Source organism: Peromyscus eremicus, chromosome 1 (genome assembly GCF_949786415.1).
Source record: "Peromyscus eremicus chromosome 1, PerEre_H2_v1, whole genome shotgun sequence".
In the NCBI taxonomy this organism is placed as follows: Eukaryota; Metazoa; Chordata; class Mammalia; order Rodentia; family Cricetidae; genus Peromyscus; species Peromyscus eremicus.
Genome location: NC_081416.1, coordinates 164,243,150 through 164,256,489, shown reverse-complemented (window position 1 = coordinate 164,256,489; position 13,340 = coordinate 164,243,150). Strand labels below are relative to the sequence as shown.

Below are 13,340 nucleotides of genomic sequence, written 5' to 3'. Positions count from 1 at the left end.
CACACACACACACCCTAAAATTAAAAGAACCTGATGGCTCAGTGGTTAAGAGCACTGGCTGCTCTTTCAGAGGACCAGGGTTCAGTTTCTAGTGCCCACACAATGGCTCACAACTATCAGTGATCCGATTGCAGGGGATCCAACACCCTCTTCTGGCCTCCAAGAGCACTGTATGCATATGGTACACATACAGACAAATAGGCACACGCACGCACACATGCACATGCACGCACGTGCTCATAAATACAGTAAAACTTAAAAGAACGTTAAAATCAGCCAGATGTGAAGGGAAAATATAGCACCTGGCTATATTGCAAAGTGAATGCCATCAACACACTGAAGGAAGTGGGGAGAAAGTTGTGTGGAAAGCAGCGTTCTAAAGGATTGATGAAGCTAACGATAAAACAGACCACATCAACGCAGTTACCAGGTCAGTCATGCCTCTAATGCAGGAAGAAGGAGTTTTCTTTTTAGGTACAGGGGCATCTCAGAGCTTGAGACATACGAGGCAAATGTTCTACCACTGACTCACATTTTCAGCACACCACCACTCCCAAGCCCAATGCAAACAAATTCCAAGAGACTAAATCTGGGACACTGTGAAAAGCAATACAAAATGATAGTGCTGGATTTTCACCCAGAGAATGAAAAAAAAAATATTCACAAGTCTGGCATGGAAAGAAATCATCGAATAAATAGATGAGTGAAGTAAGCAGGAGCGAGGGACAGGTTTTCCTAACACTAAAATTTCAGTTAGATGGAAAGGAACAGCTGGGATCATGGCTCCGTGGTAGAGCCCCTGTCTAGAATTCCCCAGTGAGGGGCTGGGGTGTGGCTCAGTGGTAGAGCCCCTGCCTAGAATCCCCCAGTGAGGGGCTGGGGGTGTGGCTCAGTGGTAGAGCCCCTGCCTAGAATCCCCAGTGAGGGGCTGGGGCTCAGTGGTAGAGCCCCTGCCTAGAGTCCCCCAGTGAGGGGCTAGGGTGTGGCTCAGTGGTAGAGCCCCTGCCTAGAATCCCCCAATGAGGGGCTGGAGTGTGGCTCAACAGTACAGCCCTTGCCTAGCATGTGGGAGAATGAGATTCTTCTGTATTCATACAGATGAACATTTTTTACAAACATATATATGGAAAGAAGGAAAAAGAAAATTTAAAAGTCCCAATTAGGCGAGCACAATATTAAGAGTTACTGCAGTTGGGAGCCACTGACGGATGCTAAAACAAACCAGTGGGTGAAAATTTGTGGAGAAACAGGACTTGCATCTCCTTGAGCAATCTCTCCCCAAGCTATTCATTAGCTACAAAGGAAAGAATAAAGGCTTTACAGCGGATAGACCCAGCAGGCATCTCCTTAAGGAGCCAGTGAATCAGGGTCAGCAGCGGCAGCAGCAGCAGCAGCAGCGGGGGCAGGCAGGTATAAGGCTTATCTACACCACAGACCCTCCAGTGCAGAGAGGGACACAAAGTCACAGCTACAATCTTCTGGCCCCAAATACAACCTTAGTATTAACCTCCAAACAATAGCAAAGAGATTAAAAACCTGACCAGTTCTCAGAAAATACAAAGGTCACAGAAGATAAAGATTTACATGCTGGCTGTGGGGGTGCACACCCTGCAATTTAGCACTCGGGAAACTGAGGCAGGAGGATTTCCCCTTTGAGGCCAGCCAGGAGACAAAAGCCGTGCCTTCCCTCAGCCCAAGGTGAGACCCTGTAATAAAATTAGTGGTGACCTTGGGGATGTTTGATCGAGGTGTGCAGTTTAACTAGAATCTGCCAGTGTCCATTCCTGCCTTTGTTTAGTTTGACTCTGCTTTGGTTTGTTACAGTTAGAGTCTTAGAGTCTTACTCAGTACCCTTGGGTAGCCTGGAACTCACGATGTCACCGTGCCTGGCTTTCCTTCTGTGTTTACGTGGGTTTCATTTCAGTCTAGACAGATCTCATGCTCCTGAGTTCAGCATTCCTCCTGCCTCAGCCTCCCAAGTAGCTGTGATTACAATTCTCTTTCAGATTGATTTTGTGTGTATCAGTGTTTAGCTGCGAGCATGTCTGTGTTCCGTATGCTTGATACCCATGGAGGTCAGAAGAAGGCACTGGATCCCCTGGAACTAGAGTTACAGATGTTTGTGCACTGCCCTGTGGGTGTTGAGAACTGAACTCAGGTCCTCTGAAAGAATAGCCAGTACTCTTAACCACTGAACCATCTCCTCAGCCCCTCAAATTTCAATGTTTAATAATCCTACCACTGTTACATAAGATGTTATCTTTCTTGGCTAATAGAGAATTCAAGGCCAGTCTGAACTGCACAAGACCCTTTCCCCAAACCAACAACAATAAAAAGATGTCAGAGGCCTGGAGCGATGGCTCAGTGGTTAAGAGCATTGGCTGCTCTTCCAGAGGACCTGGGTTCAATTCCCAGCACCCACATGTTGGCTCACAAGGGATCAGATGCCTTCTTGTGGCCTACACCTGCACAGGGACACACACGGTGCACAGATACACACTCAGGCAAAACACCATACACATAAAAGTAAAAAATAAATTATCAAAAACAGAAGGAATTCAGCTAGGCATGATGGCACACACCTTTCATCCCAGCACCTTGAGGGGCAGAGGCAGGTGGATTTCTATGAGTTAGAGGACAGCCTGGCCTACAAAGTGACTTGAAGACCAGCCAGGGCTTCATAACGAGACTGTCTCAAAACAACATCAGCAACAAAATAAATAAATAAATAAATAAATAAATAAATAAATAAATAAGGAAGCCGCCGGGCGGTGGTGGCGCACGCCTTTAATCCCAGCACTCGGGAGGCAGAGCCAGGCGGATCTCTGTGAGTTCGAGGCCAGCCTGGTCTACAGAGCGAGATCCAGGAAAGGCACAAAGCTACACAGAGAAACCCTGTCTCAAAAAACCAAATAAATAAATAAATAAATAAATAAATAAATAAATAAATAAATAAATAGATAGATAAGGAATCCAAAGTACAGTATGCCCAATTTTTGAGGAAAAAAAAAAAACTAACCTGAAAAAGAAAATAAAAGCTTTTTTTTTTTTTTTTTTTTTAAAGATTTATTTATTTATTATGTAGACAATGTTCTGCCTGCATGTATGTCTACAAGCCAGAAGAGGGCACCAGATCTCATTACAGATGGTTGTGAGCCACCATGTGGTTGCTGGGAATTGAACTCAGGACCTCTGGAAGAGCAGCCAGTGCTCTTAACCTCTGAGCCATCTCTCCAGCCCCGAAAATAAAAGCTTTAAATAAGGATAGTGGACTCTATTAATATTAACATTATTCCAGGTTGTGTGACCTACAGCTAGACTCTACCTCAGTGGGTCTCCATTTAGTATTATTGTTGTTATTGTTGTTATTATTATTATTATTATCATTTTGTTTTGGAGACAGACTCTCACTGTGCACCCCTGGCTGTCCTGGAACTCACTCTGCCTCCTGAGTGCTGGGTTTAAATACTACTATTATTTTTGAGACAAGGTCCAGTCTGCTCTTGAACTCACCACCCTCCTGCCTCTTCCTTCAGACTGCAGACATGTGCAACCAGGCCCAGGTGGCTTTACCACCTCAGAAATTCCTCCACAAGTCTCAAATTACTTCAAATTTAAAAGCTTTAAGTTTTTGTTTCATTTGTTTTTTGCTTTTCAGGACAGGGTTTCTCTGTGCAGCCCTGGCTATCCTGAAACTTGCTCTGTAGACCAGGCTGGCCTTGAACTCACAGAGATCCGCCTGCCTCTGCCTCCTGAGTGCTGGGATTAAAGGCGTGTGCCACCACCGCCCGGCAAAGCTTTAAATTTTTGACCAATAAGAAACAATCCCGGGGCTGGAGAAATGGCTCAGAGGTTAAGAGCACTGACTGTTCTTCCAGAGGTCCTGAGTTCAATTCCCAGCAACCACATGATGGCTTATGACCATCTGTAATGAGATCTGGTTCCCTCTTCTGGCCTGCAGTCATACATGCTATATACATAATAAATAAATCTTTAAAAAAAAAAAAAAGAAAGAAAAAATCCTATGTTACATTTGGGCTCCGTTTCCAAAGAAGAGGAGCCGCAGTTATCCCCGACTGCGTTGAGTTCTTGTCTCCGGCTTCTGCCCCTCTGTGTGAGACTGCACAGCCTCACAGCAGCCAGAGCGGTGGATCCAGATGGATTGAACCGGAAGTAAATCCAGCAGAACCCCACGTCTACTCAGCCTGATGTTAAAGGGATTTAAGGGCTGCTGAGCTCGCCCAGTGGGTAAAGGCACCTGCCGCCAAGCTGACAACCCAACCCACGGGTCCTCTGGCCCCACCTGTGTACACACAGCAGCAAATCCAGGAGGTTTAAAAGGGAGATCTGAAACCACTGAGTCAGTGATATTCCCCTCACCAACCTCCACACACGCGTCATTGCACAGACGTCCACATGCACGCACTCAGCAGTGAAAAAATTTAAATTGCACAGTTTAAAAATACGGGCTGGTGGGATGGTTCAGTGGGCAGAGGGGCCTGCCACCAAGCCTGATGATTGGAGGGCGATCTCCAGGACTGACTCTCATGAGTTGTCCTCTGACCGCTACACACATGTATTAAGAGATAAATAAATAAAACATAATGGGTTTTTAAAAACAAAGGTAAAACAATAGCATTCTTCATTAACTCTCTTCTTTGGTAAACATAGTTCTCACTCAACAAAAATGACGATTACACAGGAGGTCTTTGTCACTATTTTCTTCTTTTTGGAGTTTTGTGTTTGGCAGTGCTGGGGATGAATCCCAGTCAGTGGAGAGAGAGACAGATCAGTTTCCCTCATATGCAGAATCCGGTGTGTGTGTGTGTGTGTGTGTGTGTGTGTGTGTGTGTGTGTGTGTGTGATTTTAACCCACAAGGGAGAGGAAACAGTCTAAAAGGGAGGGAGGGAGAGGGGATGATGGGGATGAAGGACAACAGCCCATGTTCTCTGTCCTGCAAAGACTCCGAAGCTGACCAATTACATACACACGTGTGTATGCCCATATGAGAGCAGATGGGAGATTATTGGAGGAGGAAGAGGACCAGTGAGAGAGAGGGAGGAGGGATGGGAGGGAGAAGAAATGGGGAGGGTGCCATGATAGAAACTATGAAAATGTCCTGGTGCCAGCCAGATTGCTCAGTGGGTAGAGGTGCTTGTTACCAAGGCTGATGACCTGAGTTCAATCCTGGTACTCCCAAGGTGGAGGGAGAGAACCCACTCCGGAGAGTTGTCCTCTGACATACACGCACACACAGCAGGGACACACACATATGCACATCCATACACACAAAGTAAATAAACACATGTAAAAAAAATCCTAACGAAAATGTTCTGAAACCACTATCTTGATTTTTTTTAAATCAAAACAAAGCAACACACATGTAAGGAGACCCATCACATGAACCCATCCGTTCCCTAAGGTTGGCGGCCACCTCTGGTGGTATAACTCGGCTCTAATACAAAATGGGGTGAGAAAGGGTCTCTGTTCCACCCAGAGCTCAGTCATGTGACTGCACAGAAAACAACTGGCAACCCATAACTCTCACCACAAGGTCACCTCCTGCCTCCCCACTGGCCCTCAGTGCCCAAGTGTGCCTTAGCAGCTAAGTGACAGATCTGGGATTTGAACCCAGGCAGTCTGCACACAGAGGGGCCAGAGTCTTCAAGCCTTGTCCCATGTGCCCCATACCTCTTTTTTGTTTTGTTTTGTTTTGTTTTGTTTTGAGACAGGGCCTCACATAGCCCAGGCTAGCCTGGAACTCACTATATAGCCAAGGCTGGCTTTGAACAGATCCACCTGCCTTTACCTCTCAAGTGCTGGGGAATAGAGGCGAGAGCTAGTACATCCAATAGATAGATTTTTGTTTTTTGAGGCAGGATCTTATGAAGCCCAGGCTGGCTTCAGATTTGCTCTTTGGCCAAAGCTGGCCTTGAACACCTGTCTCTAGTGCCTCATCTCCTGAGTGCTGGGTTTAGAGTACCCTCTCCAGCTCCTACCACCTCTTGATAACAGATCTCCCCCAGCTTGAAGCAGTGGTCCATGCCTGAAGTCCCAATATTTGGGAGGCTGAGGCAGAAGGATTGAGATTCAAGGCTAGCCTGGGGTACAGATCAAGACTCTGTCTTAATAAACCAGATTAAAAACAAAAACAAAAACAAAAACATCTGGGGTAGCTCAGTTCCGTAGAGTGCTTGTTCAGCATGCACAAGGCCCTGAGTTCAACCCCTAAGACCTAGTCTCCAAAAGAAAAGAGAGAGAGAGAGAAAGAAAGAAGAGAGGAGAGAGGAGAGAGAAGAAGAAAGCATGGCATCGTGGTTCACCCCTTCAATCCCAGCACCTGAGAGCCTAAGACAGAAAAAAGGCACAGGGATACTTTCAGGCTAGCCTGGGCTACAAATCTGAGAAACTGTCTCAAAAGAATAAAACAAACACTTGGGAAGTAGAAGCAGGAATTTTAGGAACACAAGGCCAGCCTGGGCTAGGAGGGATGGAGAAAGAGGGGACCCAGGGACATCTAGTTCCCCCTTTTATTCATTTACTGGTTTCTTCCACAATTGACTTCTGAACTCTGTGATAACATGCCAGTTCCTGGGGTAAGACAGTGAGGCGGTGAGCGAGGACAATCCTCCAGAGCAGCTTCATCCTTCCCCACACAGTGGGACACAGGCCTGCTGAAATCCCATTTCACAGAGGCAGATCACTGAGGCTCAGAAGGGCAAGTCACCAGCCTGGGTTTCCACAGAGATTCCTGAGCCCTTCACCCCCAGACAACCCCAGGGCTGAAGAAGGAGAGGCAGAATGAGGTTGAGAGTCAGGGGCACTTACCTGGGTAGGACAGATGGACTTGCTCTGGGGTAACGCGAGGATAATCCGGGGATCCCTGGACTGCCAGGGAGAAAAGGAGGAGCAGACAGTAGTAGAGCCAGCACCCAAAATAGGGGCTCATGGTAGGGGGATGGCGGGGGCAGAGTCAAACGCAGGGATGCGATCAGGTTCCGTTGGTGGGTCCCACAGAGGATGGAGAATGGAGAGATGCCAGGCAGGGCCGTCTGTGTCTGTCTGTCGGTCAGGGTGTCCGTCGGGGAGGGAGACTGAATGACTGAAACGTCTCTGAGGGGAGTGGTGAAGCAGATGCTGGTGAGAGAGAATAATTAATGAGGTCTCGGAGCCTCGCTGCTCAGCACTTTGCATAGATTAACGCCGGGAGGCCTCGCAGCATTCCTGTGAGGTGGTGGCCATAGTCATCATCAGCCCCGTCACATATAGGAAACTGAGCAACCAGGTGACTCAATGGCACGGATGAGATGAAGCTGGCTTTTGAACCCTTCCGGCCCAGGCTCCTGCTTCTGGGAGGGGCTTGGGGAGGGGGCTGGGTGGCTGAGGGCGGGATGCCTTTGAGGGCTCCATCCTCAGCGGTCCATCTGGCTAATTGTAGCAGTCCCAGCTTCAGGGGGCCTGGGGCTCAGACACCTTTGACAACTCCATCCCCAAGATCTCAGCCTTCCTTAGCAATCTATTCCCCGAATTCTTTGCATCCATGATCAGATTTCCACTTTATTCTTCAGGACCCCATAGCTCCCACTCTACTCCCAGATTGCTCATTAGCTCCACCTGCCAGGAGCAACCTGGTCTCTTTCCTCTCTCCAGCATCCCATCCTGCCTTCAGCCCCACGCCTGCCGGGCTCCATCCTCACCCCAGCTGCCTCCCCAGCCCTGAACCTGCATGTGCCTGAACCCCGTTTTCTTCCCAGTTCTCTGGCCAACTGAGGTTCTGAGGTTCTGTCCACCTGTCCTGGGGACCTGGGCGGGTGCATCGGGTCTGGAGGAACCATCCCCCGAAGGCCGGGAGCTGGGGCGTGGGGGGCGCAATCGGGGAGGGGACCCCGGCTCACCCTCAGGGGCGCGCCAGCTGCCCTCACGGTCCTCTCGGCCACCACCGATGTGCTGCAGTATTTATGAGCTTGCAAGGACACAGGCTCCCGCCGCCCACAGGTGTCCCAGCCCCGGAAGAGCCGGCTGCATCGGGTGACTGACGGGCTCCCCGGACAGCCCGAGCCCCGGGTCCCACAGGTCTGGCCGGTCTTTGGTACCCCACGCCCACCCTCCCGCCCCCCTCAGGGTGGGGCACAGAAAGGGGGACCCAGAAAAGCATGGAACACTGCCACCTCCGAGCCAGGCAGCAGGTGAGCGCCGGGACAGGTAAGGCTGCGCTGTCCCTAGGCGTCCCACCTTCCCAACTGCGGAGCCCCGGGGTGACAGACACCCGCCTTCAGCCCCACGGGAGGCCGCGACCTCGGGGTTCTCAGCCCTCGCTCTCGCGCCAGCAACATCGTCCTCTCAACTCCTTCCAGCTTCCCAAACCCACCCTGGGCATTCTGGAAAACACAAACTCCAAAGGCCCTGGTGACAACGGCGGCGTTTGTGAGCCCGGCGCCCTAGGCGAAGTTGCTCAACCTCGCTCCAGCCTGTTTTCTCACCTGTAAAAAGGAGGGGATGGTAGGCACGTACCCCGGTGTGCTGCGCTGAGAACCAAGTTCAAGTCCAGAACCCGCCCCCGAAGTCTGGGTGGGAACAAGTGGGCATTTGGTGGGTACACCTTTATAAGCTGTCCGGGTGCTGAGGGGCCTTTTGGCAAAGGATGCTTAGGATTCCCCAGACCCACCGCAGACACGTTCTTGAGGAAGGGGGTGTTTGGGTTTTCTGTCTTCCACCCATTTTCTGTCTGCAGACGCGATGATTCCGCGGTTTAGTTTTGTAAATTAAGTGTCTGGGTCTTTGCTGGTGGAGGGTGTGGAGACTCAGGGTGGGGTCTCCAGTCCTTAGCACTTCTGAACTCCCCAATCTTTCCAGAATCTTCATCACAACTTAAAATGCAATCATAATAATAAATAAATAAATCACTTGGGCCCGGCTCTGGTGTTTCACACCCTTTAACTCCAGCACTGGGGAGGCAGAGAGTCCTTGTAAGTTCAAAGCCACCTAGCCTGGTCTACGTGAGTTCCAGGGCTACACAGTGAGAGCTGGTCTCAAAAATAAAATAAATAAAAGTAAGTCGCTTGGATGCAGTGGTGCATCCCCTTAGTCCCAACACGTAGGAGGCTGGAACAGGGGGCCAGGAGTTTGAGGCTGCCTAACTAGACCCTATCTTAAAATAAAATGCCACAAAACAGCTCTTTTCGTCGATTCCAACTTTTGACTCACCACTACTGGGGCAGCCACACTGAAAGCCTTGCCTTCGGGTATTCTTCCTGGTGACCTTCCAGAATGGAAGGTTCTTAACTGGTTTTATGCAGTGAGCGCCTGTGGCAAGCTCCTGAGGCTCACACCGGTCGTGTTTTTACATGTATAAGATAAACACACAGATTTACAAAAGAAACCCAAACCACCAAGTTGCACATTGCCAGATACTTTTTCAGCCAGTGTGTAGTACAGCATCATATGTACTCTTGAGTTTATTTGAAAATAGGGTTTTATATAGCCCAGACTAGCCTGGAACTCACCATGTAGCTGAGGATAACCCCAACTCCTGATCCTTCTGACTCAGTCTGTCAAGCGCTTCTATTACAGCCGTGTGACATCATGCTGGGCTTTTCTGTTTGCTTGTTTTAAATTCTTTATCACAGCTTGTATCTGTATACATGTGTGTTTGTTTGCTTGTTTTAAATTCTTTATCACAGCTATGCATTTGTATAAATGTGTGTTTGTTTATATTCCTCCGGGCCCTCACATGTGGGTTTATTTTTTTAAGTTGGGGATCTTGAAATGTAGTCCAGATTGGCCTGGAATTTATTATGTAGCCCAGGCTTGCCCCGAGCCTTTTCTGCAATCCTTCTACTCTGACTCCCGTGTGCTGGGATGCCAAGCACCACCATGCCAGGCTGTGCTGATTCACATGTTCACTGAACTCAATCAAGTCTGGTGTCAGATCCAAAAGAACAGGTAATGTAGAGGCTTTGTTGTTTTGTTTGTTTGTTTGTTTTTTACTGTTTGTTTTCTCATTTTATTCTTCATATGAAAGCTTTATTAGGAAAGTTCTAACATCCCAGCCACAGGCAGATCTCATCACAGGGTCCTGGGGGCAAGGCTTCCTCCTTGTCTAGAAGTTTCAAGTGTTTTGGGTTCCCAACAGGCCTGTAATAGGAGTTGGAAGCATCCTGGGAGTTCTCCTTGGACCAGGCCCAGGTCAGGTAGTGACTTGGTGGTCTGCTGCCCTCCTGTTGGTGGGGGGGGGGGGGGGGTGAGCAGTGTGAACTCCAAGTGCTGCATCCATCCTTCAGCGTTCCTCTCGGGCCTGCTCAGCAGGTTGAAGGAATTGCTGCCAAGCTGATGACCTGAGTTCCGTCCTCAAGTCCCACGTGGCAGAAAGAGAGAAGTAACTGCCGTGACCTCCATGGGCACACACTTTGGTGCTCACACACCCACAGTCACGCCCTGCCCCACCAAATAAAGAAACAACGTGATTTTAAAATGAAGGAGAAACCACATATGTGGAGATGGGTGCAGTGATCTAATCCCAGCACTTGGAAGCTGAGGCAGGAGACTTCTGCTGTTAATAGCTCAAGGCCAGATGTGGCTACACAGTGAGTTCCAGGTCACTCGAGGCTAGAATGAGGAGCTGTCTCAAAAAAACGAAGACAGAAGGAGGGAGGAAGCCGTGTAGGAAGGGAGCTGGGTGTTGTGGTACACTCTTATGAACCCAGCATTTGGAAACTGGAAACAGGAAGACTGGGAGTTCAAGGTCATGCTCAGCTATATACTGAGTTTGAGGATAGCCTGGGCTACTTGAGACCCTGGAAAGAAAGAAAGGAGGGAGGGAGGGAGGGAGGGGAGAAGGAAAGGAGGGAGGAAGGGAGGGAGGGAGGGAGGGAGGGAGGGGAGAAGGAAAGGAGGGAGGGAGGGAGGGAGGGAGGGAGGGAGGGAGGGAGGGAGGGGAGAAGGAAAGGAGGGAGGGAGGGAGGGAGGGAGGGGAGAAGGAAAGGAGGGAGGGAGGGAGAAGAGACCTCGTCTGTGAGAGCTGCTGTGTAGCTGTGATCTTGAGGTTGAGTGTGGAACATCTACTGTGGGACCAGCTGACCTGTGTCAAAATCTAGTGAGTGCATCAACCTTAAACAAGTCATTTGGCCTCACCATGCCTCGGTTTCCCCATCTGTTGAAGGGGATGACAATAGTGAGTTCTTAGGGTTGTTGCAGGGGATCAGATTAGATCACAGATAGAAACCACTTAGAATTGTGCCTGGCACAGAGCACGTGCCCTACGCAAGGTCCCTTCCAATTACCACGATACCCAAGATATGCAGTCGGCACAGTTTGGAAGATAAGCTGTAATGAGCCTGCTTTCCTGAATCGTTTTAAAATCCTGATGAAATATTTCACACAAACAGAAAGCACATGAGACAGAGGGGTTCACTTAATGACTGTGGGTCATACCTGTGCACTCATTACCCCTGGGGGGGCGGGGGGCAACATGATGACGTCAGCTTCCTCCTCCACATGCCCTCCTCCTCACAAAGGAAGCCACTGTACTGACTTTGACCTGACCTTGATGTTCCCACCAAGTGCCTTCTTGTACACAATGGTTTCATTTTGCCTCTCCGTGCACGTGACCCAAGTAGAAAAATGCTGTATGAACTCCTGTACTTGATCTCCTGCTCTCAGTGTGATCGTTGTGAAATTTATCTGGGCTGGGCAGATACCTGCAATCCACTCCTTCTCATTGCCAAGGAGTATTCCATTGTGTGAGCACACCGTGATTTGTCTGCCATCTGTCAATGAAAATGGGAGTTTATGTAGTGATGACTTTGGCTCCTGTAAGTAGGATTGCTTTTGAACATTCTTGTTGATGTTTTGTAGGTGAACATATACACACACTTCTTTTAGGTATAGAGCCAAGAGTAGAATGGCTGGATCATGTGGTATGTGTGTGTGTGTGTGTGTGTGTGTGTGTGTGTGTATAGATATGTATATATAAATGTGTGTGTGTGTGTGTGTGTGTGTGTGTGTGTGTGTGTTTATGTTCATCCTAGGTCAATACTAACAGAAGTTTCCCAAAGCGGCTGTAGTCACGTCTTCACCTTCTACGATCCACGCTGGAACATTTCCACTGCTCTAGATCCTTGCCAACACTTGGCATTGTCAGGCAATTCATGTTTAGTCATTCTGTTGGGTGTGTAGTAGCAGCTCCTTGTAGCTTTAATTTGCATTTCCCCGATGAGCAATACAATTAGACAGCTTCTGCTTGGGACCTGGCCCTTCGGATGCCCTTTTCGTCATGTGCCTGTTCAAGTGCCTTGCCCTGTTTTCTATCAGGTTATTCGCTTTTAGAATGGTTTGCAGAGTTGGGGATTTAGCTCGGTGGTAGAGCACTTGCCTAACAAGCGCAAGGCTCTGGGTTCAGTCCTCAGCTCCGGAAAAAAAAGTATTTATTTTCTTAATGCCAGGTGGTGGTGCACACCTTTAATCCCAGCACTCGGGAGGCAGAGCCAGGCGGATCTCTGTGAGTTCGAGGCCAGCCTGGGCTACAGAGCGAGTTCCAGGAAAGGCACCAAAACTACACAGAGAAACTCTGTCTTGGGGAAAAAAAAAAAAAACAAACACAGAATAGTTTGCTCTTCTGATATCTCTTCACACTATTAACCTCCTGCTCCACGGTCTGCTTTTCCACACTCTCAATGATTTTTATGTAGAGAGAGAATGTATACATGAGTGGCCATGTTCAAGTGATATGGAGTGCACTTGTGAAATACAGTTCTCTCTTTTACTGTATGCTTTCTGGGGATCGAACTCGGGTCTTCACACCTGGTAGCAAACGTTCTTACCCACTGAACCATCTCAATGGCCCTTCATGGAAAAAAAAATTTTTAATGGACCAAAAATCTTTAGTTTAATCTAGTCAAATTGTCTATTATGGCCAGGTGGTGGTGGAGCACGCCTTTAATCTCAGCATTCCCGAGGCAGAAACAGGTTGATCTCAGTGAGTTCAAGGCCAAGCTGCTCTACGCAGTGCAGTAGTTCTCAATCTGTGGGTCACTTATCAGATATCCTGCGTATCAGATATTTACACTACAGTTATGAAGCAGTAACACAATAATTTCATGGCTGGGGGGGGGGTCACCACACCATGAGGAACTGTAGTAAAGGGTCCCTCATTAGAAAGGTTGTGAACCACTGGCATAATGAGTTCTGGGCCAGCCACGAATATGTAGTGAAACCCTGTCATAATACAAAAAACAAAGTTTCTTTTTTTGCTGAGTTGGGCCTGGTGGTTCAGGTCTTTGATCCCAGCTGCTTGGGAGGCTGAGACCGAAGAATTCCTTATGTGGGCTACAGAGTGGTCAAG

At 48.7% G+C, this 13,340-nt stretch overlaps 1 protein-coding gene across 1 annotated transcript in view; it reads right to left on the bottom strand.

Moving 5' to 3' along the window:
* Acp7 (acid phosphatase 7, tartrate resistant (putative)) overlaps nt 1-6,950 on the bottom strand; it is a 21,423-nt gene extending 14,473 nt beyond the window's left edge. Inside the window, exon 1 of the mRNA XM_059253454.1 lies at nt 6,830-6,950. Within this exon, the coding sequence (XP_059109437.1) occupies nt 6,830-6,950 (121 nt within the window). The remainder of the gene's footprint in view (nt 1-6,829) is intronic.
* Between the last annotated feature and the right edge of the window lie 6,390 nt (nt 6,951-13,340).